Here is a 12,312-nt window from a genome sequence, read left to right as displayed (position 1 = left end):
TTTTTACTGTTGCTGGCAGTAAAATTGCTGAATGCTTAACTTTTTATATTTGAAAACACAAAGCTTCATAGGAAAGCAGAGAAAGAGTACACACTGAAGAAAACTATAACTTCCTGCCGCATGGTGTAGTATTAAACCATACAGACCAGAAAGTCATCTGGTTTGGACTGCGTTAGCCATTTTTAGCTCGAGGCAAAGAAGGGCGTTTCATTTAATGAAATTACTCTGAGTGCAGAAAAGTTTGAAAAAGTCTAAAACCACGCCCTGACCATTATCCATTGAAGCAATATAGGCTGCTGGTTTCAGTAATGTCAACCCCACTATCTCATAAACCATGAGACGAATTCTTAAAAATCATGAGATTTGATAAGAAATCCTGAGTTGCTGTTTTTGATTTATTAACCTCATTAGTGGTTTTATTTCCTGTCTACCAGGTCACAGTTTTTTTTACAAAATCTATATTGCTGCATCAGAAAATGCTTCACAAAACCTTTTTTTTAAATCCTACCCGTTATCTCCACTTGGTGCCCAACACAACCACCTCACAATGCAGTCCCTGCAGCTGCCAAAGAAAGGTCAGTTTTGGGGGGAATAAAATCCAAAAACACCTTCCCATGGAGACAGGAGTCATTGTTCAGGAAAAGAGGGCGAGTTGGAATTGCTTCACAGTGCCACCTCTTCAAAGTTTGCCTTGTTTCTCAATCTCATCGCTCACCCACAGAACAGTAGGCGGCTGGTTATTGTAGTTTCTCTTTACCCACTCTGTCTGTCGTGAGTGAAACTTTATTTCACTCTGAAATTGCGCATCTCATGATGGAATACTGTTGTTTGCAGGTCCAGGATTCACCGAGCAATATTCTGTTAATTGAAACTCCCACTGAAAGCAAGATGGCCTACTGTGAAGGTCATAGAAATATTTTACTTCACCTTAACCCTGCTGAATAATACACAACAATTTAGCAAATATCTCTCACTCTGCTGAATAAACAGGAACTTTGTATAGTTACACAGAAAGTAACCCTTACTCTGGAAAAAGAAGGAACTCTACAGTCAATAATAATTCTTAGAATATGGGTATCACTAGCAAGGCCAGCATTTATTGTTCATTCCTAGTGGCCCTTGAGAAGATGATGAGCAATGTGTCAGAGACATATGACAGCAACTTGACAAAGACTCTGCCTTCTGTTCTATTATGTCCGTAATGTACTTATAAATGACTCCACGAGGCAATGTGTTGTACTCAGACTGTAGTGACCTTGGTCCTTTATTCCAAACTCCAGAGTGAGGCACAAGCACGATGTACAGCCTTTTATACTGGGCCCTGCCACCAGGGCAGGAAACCCCCCCAGTCTCCACCAGTTGCGCCCTCTAGTGGTGCCAGCATGTATACAGTGTAAACCGTACTGATCGTACATCAGGTAAACAAGTCTCCATCTTACGCAACCATAGTGACTACACAGAGAGTATATCTATAGCCTGCATAAACAACATCACTCTCCCCCAAGCCCTTTGTGCCAATTACCTTTGCACTATGTGCTCTGGCTTAGCTCTCCCTAGACTTAAGTGCCAATAGCCCTTGCACCTTGGCTGTGCTTTGGCTTGGCTCTCTCCCTGTTAACCCCAAAGTCCTTTTGCCACAACGTTGGGTGGTGGTTACTAGTTTGGATGGTTCGATGATGCAGTCGAGGTTCCAGAGGTTCCTGGGTGTGATCCATGTGTGTGTCCATGGTTATATACATTCATTTCACCCCCCCCCCCCACCTCCCACAGCGAGGTCATGCAGCTGACCCATTACATTAACATACAGGATCATACACAGTGCAAGTACAAAGAAAGGAAGAACATTTTTTACAGTTTGTATCGTGACACCTTGGTTCAGTGGCTTACATTCGTTATGTTTTACGGTCATGCGCCAGGATTGGGTGGATTGCATTCATGGTTCAGTCATGGTCAGCACTGAGGTAGCAGTACAGGTATGCGAGGACGCTAGTTCCAGAGCAACCGGATGGGATCCGAGTCGTCTGATGGCGGCGCTGCGCCCCCTGCTAGCGGAGTGGGCTTGGTTCGCTCACCTAGTCAGGACTCTGCCGCTGCCTGGTGGGCAAAACCACAGATGTGTGTGACCTCCATGTCCTCCTTTGAAGGCTGCAGAGTCTTCTGCCTGCTTTCCAATGGTGTTGGGAACCTGGCTGTTCCAGGCCCTGTTTGGGGAACTCGTTGGTTCTGATCTTTTGCTCCAGGACATGGCCGAGGTAGCGACTGGGTCTGGGGGCTGTGCCGTCTCCACCCGGGTGGTAGGCACCGGCGGCCGACTGCACGTATTGGCGCCGTTTTCATTTCCAGGTCCGTGGCGAATAGAGCCATCGGGTGCCTGCAGCATGGGATAGACCTGGGGCAGGGTAGCAGGATCAGTGCCTTCACCCGCCTGAGGTAGCTCGCGTGCTACTTTTGGGGACACTTTATTCCCGACAACTCGCAACAACATTTTGTTCTTTACATTAGGAATAGGACCGACAATTCGCAACAACATTTTGTTCACAATCTTAATCCGTTCGTTACATTGATTGCCATGCATACAATGTCTCTTTAAATTCAGTTGGTTGCAGGTCTCCTTTAAGAGAACCCTGCTGGCTTTACCCCAGTCAAATCCTTTGTTAGACACCACATGTTGGTCCCTCGGCGTTGCACCTCATGATATTGCCGCAGCCATCTGTTTTTCAGCCACACTGCCCCTCGCTGCATCAGGTACGCCATCTTTCCTCTGTCCTCGAGGTCGACTGCCTTGATCCTTCTCTCCCGCGATTCTGCCACAAAAGCTGAAAGAGTGCTTGTGAATTCGATCTTCCTCCCCAGGAGCTGGGAAGGTACTTTTAGGTAATTCCGGTCGGATCATTGCCACGCAGTCGTGATGGACGGTCTGTGCCTCAGGTGCTGCGCTGGTCTGGTCTCTGGTGCCTGGCCCAAGCGAAGGTAAGGTTTTGCTCTCCCTCTGAGCACAGGGGACATCGATTGCTGGAATGAAGAGGTCTTCCCATTTCCACTGTATCTTCCCCATCCATCTTCTTCTGAGTAGCGTTGGACAATCCACAGAGGTAACTTGTGCACCACGCCTTTATGGATTACACTTACATCTGCACTACCAAGAACTGGGATCAGCTCCTTGGTGTAGGTGCACAACTTCTCCTGTACTGGAACCAGCTAGTGTCTTTTTTCGTTCCATAGCCTCTCGAAGGCATCCTGGCTCATCACTGACTGGCTCACTCCCGTGTCCACTTCCATGAAGACTGGAACGCCGTTTATCTCGACTTCTATCCTCACTGGAGGACAATCGGTGGTGCAGGTATACACTCCATACACTTCTTCTTGGGGCTGAGCTGCCTCTCTGGCCAAATCATCATATTCCCCGCTGGATTCAAAGTAATTTACCGACTCCTCTGCTAGACGGTGAGTCGTATTTCTTTTGCACATATGCTGGAGGTGGCCCTTCGTGTTACAGGCTTTGCATACGTACTCAGCAAACTGATACTGGTGAGCCCTATGGTTTCCTCCGCAACACCAGCATTGTGCTACTCGATTAGCACCCCTCAGCGGACTCTGAGTTCTGTGCTCTCTGCCCTGGGACGAGCAAGATGAATAATTTGCTTGCTGCTGCAGGTCGAGGTCATGAACGCCTGACTGATGCTGATGGCTTTCTGCAGGTTGACTGTGATGTCGGCAGATAATAGCTTGTGAAGGAGGCGCTCGTGGCCAATTCCTGTAACGAAGCTGTCTTGCAATGCTTCGTTGAGGTGCGTGCCAAAATCACATGGAATCTCCTGAGGTCTGCAACATATTTTGCAATCTCCTGGCCCTCAGGTCTGCGGTGAGTGTAGAATCTGTGCCTGGCCATGAAGATGCTCTCTTTTGGTTTAAGTTGGTCGCGAATTAGTTCAGTCAGCACATTGTATGTGTTATCCTTGGCCTTCGTGGGTGCCAGCAAGTCCCTGACGAGGCGGTAGACCTTGGGCCCACAACTGGTCAGCAGTATAGCCTTGCACTTCTCCGCCGATGCGTCCGTCTCCCCTGCCACGTCCTTTGCCTCGAAAAATAGCTTGAGCCTTTCTGTGAAAGCATCCCAATCATCACCCTCTGTGAAGTCTTTTAGTGTGCCAAAAGTAGCCATATCATCGTATGAAAGTCCTTATTCTTGTCGCCAGTTATTATGTCCGTAATGTACTTATGAATGACTCCATGAGGCAATCTGTTGTACTCAAACTCTAGTGACCTTGGTCCTTTATTCCAAACTTCAGAGTGAGGCATGGTGTGCAGCCTTTTATATTGGACCCTGCCACCAGGGCAGGAAACCCCCAGTCTCTACCAGTTGGACCCTCTAGTGGTGCCAGCATGTATACACACAGTGTAAACCTTATTGATCGTACATCAGGTAAACAAGTCTCCATCTTATGCAACCACACAGTGACTACACAGAGAGTACATGTATAGTCTGCATACACAATATGTTCCACCTCCACCTCCTTGGAGGAGGTACAGAGCAGAGCCCAGATATCTCAGAGCATTGTATCAGAGATCTGCAAATCAATGGATTAGAGGAGCCCTATCCTTTATGGCACCTCACTTTTATACTTCAACCCACAGCCACAGCCCATCACCCCAAACAACAAACTTTCTAATTTAACAAGTGCTTCTACGACAGTATATGTTATATTGTGCTCATTTAACTGGATATATCGAATGTAGTAAAAATTGGAAATGATCAGTTACAGAATTACAGTAAATAGAACATTAAAATTCTTCAATTCTCATTTCTTCTAGGCAGGAAAGTTTAATATCATCCCAACAATTATTAATCTTGCTGCAGCCCTCACATCTGTTGGAGTTGTAAGTACTTTCTGGTTTCCTTTGTTTTATATACTGTACTAATGGATCTTCTGTGGCATTTCTCAAGTTAAGTCACATGATGCACATTTTACAATATAAGAGTGTTATCTCACATAATGCATAATGTATTATTCTACTGTTGAGGTGGAACTGTGTTTAAGTAGGTCTGTCTTTTTCAACTGTAACATCTAATTGCTACAAGTAAACATACCCTTAGGCCAATTAGAGTTCAATTGTTGTAAGGGAAGTTTGCAGATTGCTTATAAAAGGAGGAGAGGGGGCACCAAAAGCTTTTCAAAGAGGATGGCCTTAAAAGAGGAGAGCAAAGTGGAGAGTCCAAGAGCTTGAGGGAGGGAATTCCAAAGAGTGGGACCTAGGCTGCTGAAGGCATGGTGCCAGTGATGAGGCACGGGGGAGGTTCCAAGAGGCCAACATTAGATGAACAGAGTACAGGGGAGAGTTGTAGGGTTGGAGGAGGTTACAGAGGTATTGAGGGCAATTTTATAGAGGGATTTAAATACAAGAATGATAATTTTGAATTTGATTGGGAATGGAGGCCAAAGTAGGTCAGCAATAATATGTTTAATGGGCAGATGTGACTTGATGTGGGACAGCAGAGTTTTGGATGAGCTAAAGTTCATAGAGTTTGGAGGAGAAGAGGCAGTCCAAGAGTAATTAAGTCTGAGAGATGAATGAGGATTTCAGCAGTGGATAGACTGAGGTGCTGTGAAGACAGGTGATGTTACCAAGGTCGAAGCAGGTGGTCTGTGGGAGAGTAAGGGAAGAAAGCATCAGAAGCAGCTGAATTGATGGATTCTGTCACGGAGAGTTTTTGTCACATTTGTTTGAGGTGAGGTAGAGAGAGCAAGGGATGGGTTAAGGGTACAGATCTGGGAGGTGCCAATACATTCACAAACCTTGTAGAGGTAAGGGAATTTGAAGATGGAATGGTAGTTAATGAGGACAGAGGAGTCAAGCGTGGGATTTTAGAGGTTGGTTGGCAGCAAAGAAAAGCAGCCCAAGGCTGTCTTGGGCATATTTGCACATGGTTACGCAAAGTTGAATGCAAGTACAGTGCCAAATGATGAAACTGAGCCATGGAGCCCAGGAATGTTGCAATTTGAATTATTTGTCTATGCTGAAGTCGATTGATCTCAGCTGGGGCAGCATTAGCGACACTACCTTTAGTCTCAGACTAGTCAAATAGATGGAAAATCAGCCAAGATTTCTATTTCCGGTGGTCCCTGCTAGCAGATGCCAGTGTGAGGGCATCAGGCGAGAAGGAATCAGGCCAAAATGATGCTTCCTATGGTTGATTAATCTAATGAAACTCACTGTCTAGCCTCATCCTCCAAAGATCATATGAAATATAGCCACTTGGGAGAGGTATTGGCAAGTAACCCGTCCCATGGAACTGTATCTTACTATAATTGTCTATATCAGGAGAGGAGAAAACTGGAAGGAAAAACTTTATTTGAAATTAAAGTTAGCACGGGATTGTTATGCCCAGGCACTGAATGGATGTTGTTATAATACAGATTTAACTTCCACTCATCATCATGAGGTTGACCATAACTGACTCAAGATGTCATTATTCTTGAACTAAACATTCACCTACCATGATGGAAATCAAAGCCACATTACAGGATTGCCATTCATTGTCCTCTGAACTACTAGAATTTGTCGATAATCAGATTTGCATATAAAATGTGTTGAGTAATTAATTTGTCTTTACTGAACTTAGGGCTCGTTCTTGTGTGACTGGATTTTGCTGACCTTCATGAACAAGAATGAGGTCTACAGTGAAAAGAAGTTTGAAGAGGTGAAAGTTCAACTAATCAAACTCAGAGATATTTTCTGATGGAATTCAATGAGATTGTTTGTATCCCTCTCATCCTGGCAGCGGACTTCGCCACAGCTGCTGTGGTCAGCTGGCAAGAAGTGTAGTTCTGGATGGAACTGATTTTACCCCATCTAGGAGTGCAGTTCAGAACTGGGACCTCATGATATACTTTTTGATTTGCCAATGTGCTGTCCCATAGAAATGCCATCTACCAGTTCAGGTGGACATAAAAGGTTATATGCAACCAAAGTTCCTCTGCTGTGCTGGCCAATATTCTTCCCTCAAACACCACCACCAAAAAACAGATTATCCAGTTATAGTCCAACTTAATAGCTTTTAAAATTGCCATTTGTTTTCCCAGTTTGTTAGCAATAGAGATGAGGTTCAAGTTGCAATGCAGTTAATTTATACTTTATATGTCAAATCTAATGTATCAAGTCTAACTTCTTATTTCTACGTACATATTGCAACAAGTAAAGAAGCTGCACTTCTCATGTCCCAATGTACTTCACAACCGAAAGGCCCTCTCTATTTGATCATTGCAGATGAATAAATGTACATTTTCATTAACTTCGTCACAGCCTATGGATTACAGTGTAAAGGAAGAGTGACACCTTGGAGTGCATGTCCACAGATCCCTGAAGGTAGCAGGCCAGGTAGATAAAGGTGGTTAAGATGGCATACAGGATACTTTCCTTTATTAGCCGAGGCATAGAATACAAGAGCAGGGAGGTTATGCTTGAACAGTATAAAACATTAGTTAGGTCACAGCCAGAGTACTGCGTACAATTCTGGTAACCTCATTACAGGAAAGATGTGATTGCACTAGAGAGGGTACAGAGGAAACAGTTGTCAAAGGGTCATCGACGTGAAACATTAACTCTGTTTCTCTCCACAGGTGCTGCCTGACTCGCTGAGATTTTCAGCATTTGCTGTTTTTATTTCAGATTCCAGCACCTGTTGTATTTTGCTTCTGTTTTCCAGTTATTCATTCATTTGTTGTCTGAAGGAGCTTGCTGTGTACAAATTGACTGTCGTATTTACCTACATAACAAGTGACTGTACTTCAAAAGTAATCAATCGGTTGTAAAGTACTTTTGGATGTCCTGAAGACATGACAGAGGGGGAAAAATGCATATCAAATTATCATACATTCAGGACATTCCCAAGGATCCTTTATGTCCACCAGAGCTGGTAGATGAAATCTTCAACAATGCAGCACTCCCTCATGCCAGTCTAGACTATTTGGAGGTAGAATTGAGGTCTCACAATTTACTACACAATAAAGGTATAGCAGGTGGCGATAAATACGTAGATGGCAGAGAAGGAAGTCTTGGCCAGGCTTCCAAGGAAGGTGCAAAGAAGGGCAGATGGTATATGGAGGAAAGGAAAATCAGGTTATGAATGTCTTACCAACTGCTTACATAGCAAGATTGGTAGTGCTGTTAGTGAAGTAAGGTGCATGGCATGGAGAAACATCAGGGGAAAGGGAAAGAATGGCCCCTATATTGAAATGGTGAAACTAAAATAAAGTAACAAACAATAAAAGGCCAGTCAAGTCTGTCCTATTGTAGACTCGCAGAATGGAGGCCCCAACCTGCAAGAGACCATCAGCGGCAGGTCGGGACACTAAAAGGAGCAGCGTGCGGATGCTCAGGGAGCAGCGTGGAGACATGCCACTACAAGGTACAGCGTGAGCTGGTGCAGGAGGGCAACGGCAGCAAAGAGTGAAGCCAGCAAGGTCCAGGTCGGTGATTGGAGTGTGGGCAGATACAGCAGGAGCGGCGAGGTCGGGGTGAAGGAGCTGTGAGAGATTGTGAAGCAATGTGATCGGGGCCCAGGGGAGGCAGGAGTTCGGAGCCAGGGGCCCAGGGGAAGCACGGCCAGCCCACACTGCGATATGTGTGTGTACTGGGTCCGTGCAGCAGAGCAGGTCTCCAGTTGTCTTGGGTAATCCTTGCCACTGGACCAAGACCTAGCTCTGCCATGGAAGCAAGTCATTGGCGTTTCGAGGGACCGCCTATTCAACCCCATTTAATTATCTAGTGAAAGTTCTGCAAAATTCCTCCATCTCTCACAAATAATCAAGCAAAGCTCCACACAATGTCTCCATCCCTTTACTGCCACCATGGCTGGTTGTTTTCCACATATGACATTTTTATGCTCCCAGCAGCACACAAACCATTGTGTTCCATGGAGTATTTGATTATTTCTTAGTATTTGCTTATCCACAAAACCTTCAATTCCATTGTTAACTAACTATTTACCGAAGTTAACAGATACAGCATCACATCTCGGAGTCTGGTGCACATATCCACTTCAATACGAGTTAAAAATCTCATTCTTGCGAAGAACTTTATGAATGTTAGTCGAGAGGACACAAATATAAAATTAAGTTAAAGAGCCTCCTTATATCCAGATTATCTATGCTTCTCGTTGTTTAACACTTTTTTTTAAAACCAACAAAATTAAGTTTAGCTCTGTGAATCTCTCCTCATAACTTGATGTCCTAGAGGCTGAAATTTCTTTAAGGCAGACTGGCCACTGAGTCTCGGCAGAGAGGCCGCCATTTTAGAAATTGCCCTTCCTCAGTTTTGGAGCCCATTTTCCCGCTGCGTGGTACACGCGCCGACCCCTTACTGACTGGCAGCTATCCCTTCCCGAAATTGCCCCGCTGGAAATTGCACCTTTCGAAAATTGCCCCGCGTGAGCGGCACCGCTACCAGCCGCTGCCCCCCGACAACCTTTGCTGTCGATACCCTTTCTGCGGCTTGTTGGCGCGGCTACCCTTAAAAGGGAAGTGGCACTGCCGGTGACTCCATGTTTTCATTTGTCCGACAGTTATGTCCACAGTATCGACTGGGCCACCAACAGGCGGCCTGACACCCCCTCTTGGGCGCCAGGCCGCTGGCCCAGTTGATACCTTCCCTGGTGGCCCAGAGTTCGCAGTAACTGAAGGGGAGGGACGTTGTGCTCCGCCCCCACTTCCGCCCCGCTAGTGGCAGTTACTCCAATGTGACCGCACTTCTGCCTCTCTCCCCACACCAACACCATTCCGACCGGAAACATCATCCAAATAGCTGAATTTCTCCGGATTGTCCGCCCCATGCATTGGGGAGGACGGAATACTTCAAGAGCGGTAGGTGCGTCTCATTTCAAACGGTGGACAATTTCGGCCCCCTGGCATTTTCCTAGTCATTCTGCTTGAATCCCTCCAAAGATATTAATGTTCTTTTTAAATTAGGGTACTCAACTTACATGCAATGTTACAAATATGTATCAGCTTACTTTTCATTGTACCAAAATGTATTTGTGACGCATTCCACAACAAGGTTAGCCTCAACAATAGCTTCATACCAGCTGTTTACTTTCAATGAATGGTCAATAATCATATCTAGATCCTTTTGCTTTGCAAATTTGCTGATGAAAACCCTTTCATTGTGTATATATTTGTTGTTTCCTTTTCTAATATGTGCTACCTACATCAAAATCTGGACCATCCACTTAATTGGTCCAGATGTCTTTTAGTGCTATCAACCTCTCTTATGCTTGTCATCTGACTACAATGTCATCAGCACATTTGGTAATATTACAAGTACCTTCTGTGATGGATCAGAAATCTGCCTTTTTTCTAAATGTAATTTATTTCATGATATCCCTTTACAGAATTTTGATAACTAACTTGATTACTATTGGCTGAAAACAAACTGACTGACTAAATACCTATAATATGCTTTTCCACATCTGTTAATGCCACTTCAAAGAGAGTAATCACCTCTGTCTGGATAGATGAACTAATAAATGTCAATTTTCACATCTGTATAGATGACAAACATAAATGTTGTTTACCTGGCTGCAGATAGCAAACAGAGTTGTGATAATTTGTTGCATAAAAAGATCCTGGAATGCTTTTACAGCTGCTTTCCCTGTAAGGAGATGAACAGCTGGAAAAGGGATTGCAGGAAACTAGCCTGTAGATGTCTGCCCATTTAGAGTCAAGGTGTGGAAAAATCTAGCCTATTTACTAGATTTTCCTCATCCACATTTTAGTTATCTTCTCAATGAATTTTGAGTAGAGTTGCGAGGAATGATCTGTTGCTTCTAACTCCATGCTGACTGTTCTTTGTACTCTTTAGTAGATGTGTGATGTTTGAGCATTTTCAATTTTCAGATATTAGACTAAAGAGAGCTATAATTACTAGGCTCATGTAAAAGCCTACCAAACTTCCACTTTCCCTATTCATAATGTCACTGAAGTAGGGCTTCATGATGTCACAGGAAAATCTGCACAAAATGCCTGCTCTCATACTGTCTCTAACCATTCGTTCCAAAGCAGAAATTGGGACATTAAGAAGTAATTGAAAGATGCCAATGTGTGTACAGACATCTCCCTTTATAATATTCAAGAATATGGGCAATTCAATTAAATATAATTTAAAGTTTCAACAATTTTGAAACTACTTACAAAGATTTAGAAATGAAAATCTCACAGATTAAGAGAGCTTTTTCCTGGAACGTTGTGTAATGGCCCTATTTGCATTTACTGCTTAACACATGGTTGTGAAGCGTACACACACTCATAAATTCTTTTTTTACTACATAGGTTATTAAAGAAAGAAATGCGCTGGCAGTCAATGAGCATCAAGCTTCAGAACAAGAAATGAGAGCATTACAACCAGAAATTTGCAAACATTGTTGATTTCCATATTATGTTATCCATCTTGAAGTGGGATGTAGATAAGGTATATACAAGTGGAATTGGTCTTGGGGAACCAAGTAAAGTAGATGACCTCCCTGAACTTTCCAAGTTTTGTTTACAGGGTGAAAACTGTTACAACTTTGGCACTATAAGACTCTTTAGACAGAAGACTGTGAAAGTCTCATGTACAGAACTAGAAACCTTCACATAATTTAAAATAATAACCAGAATTTCACTGTGTCTGCAATGAAAGTCATGTTTTCACAATTTAATAAGTTAGTTAACGTCCATTAATTGCAAATTAATTCAGACCAATATTTGATTAACTAAACACGATACAGAACAGATAAAATACATTAAAATAGCACATATTTACATAAACCTAGCAAATCATGTATTTTTTTATCTTTATTCCCCCAGATGCTTTCCCAAATGACTGTGAAAATACTGACTAACTGGAAAAAAATTAGTTTTCACATTTAAACAAATCAAATTGCTTTGGATATTTCAGTTGGACTCCATGCCAACAATAACTTCAAGGCTGAAGCTTATCCTTTGCAAAATAAACTCTTGCTTAGCTTTCAGAGTTGCACAAGCTGCCCCAGTCAAAATAAACCTTAAACTTAAAATATAAATTACAAAGTTTCCCCCACTTCTAGGTGTACAATCATAACTTGAAATCAACATACTCAATATAGCCACAATTTCATGTAACTTAGAAATATTGATTCCTGTAATAGATTACAAACTCAAGGTGTCAAATTTTTGTGTGCTATTCTGTGCTGTTCATAGTTTAAATCAGTTCAAAACCAAAAACATGGCTCAAGTACCTCACAAATAATTTTGTTTTCTTCCACCACCCAAGACAAGACGACAAAGGGTTAAACATTTT

The 12,312-nt window shown here is 43.3% G+C and overlaps 1 protein-coding gene across 1 annotated transcript in view; it reads left to right on the top strand.

Moving 5' to 3' along the window:
• p2rx2 (purinergic receptor P2X, ligand-gated ion channel, 2) overlaps positions 1-11,584 on the top strand; it is a 99,138-nt gene extending 87,554 nt beyond the window's left edge. The window contains exons 10-12 of the mRNA XM_070886376.1: positions 4,813-4,878; positions 6,623-6,700; positions 11,325-11,584. Coding sequence (XP_070742477.1) covers positions 4,813-4,878; positions 6,623-6,700; positions 11,325-11,420 — 240 coding nt within the window. The 3' untranslated portion in view covers positions 11,421-11,584. The remainder of the gene's footprint in view (positions 1-4,812; positions 4,879-6,622; positions 6,701-11,324) is intronic.
• Positions 11,585-12,312: the final 728 nt, after the last annotated feature.

The sequence above is a fragment of the Pristiophorus japonicus genome, chromosome 8, assembly GCF_044704955.1.
Source record: "Pristiophorus japonicus isolate sPriJap1 chromosome 8, sPriJap1.hap1, whole genome shotgun sequence".
Classification (NCBI taxonomy): Eukaryota; Metazoa; Chordata; class Chondrichthyes; family Pristiophoridae; genus Pristiophorus; species Pristiophorus japonicus.
Note: the sequence above shows the minus strand (reverse complement) of the source record. Positions and strands in the feature narration are given on the sequence as shown.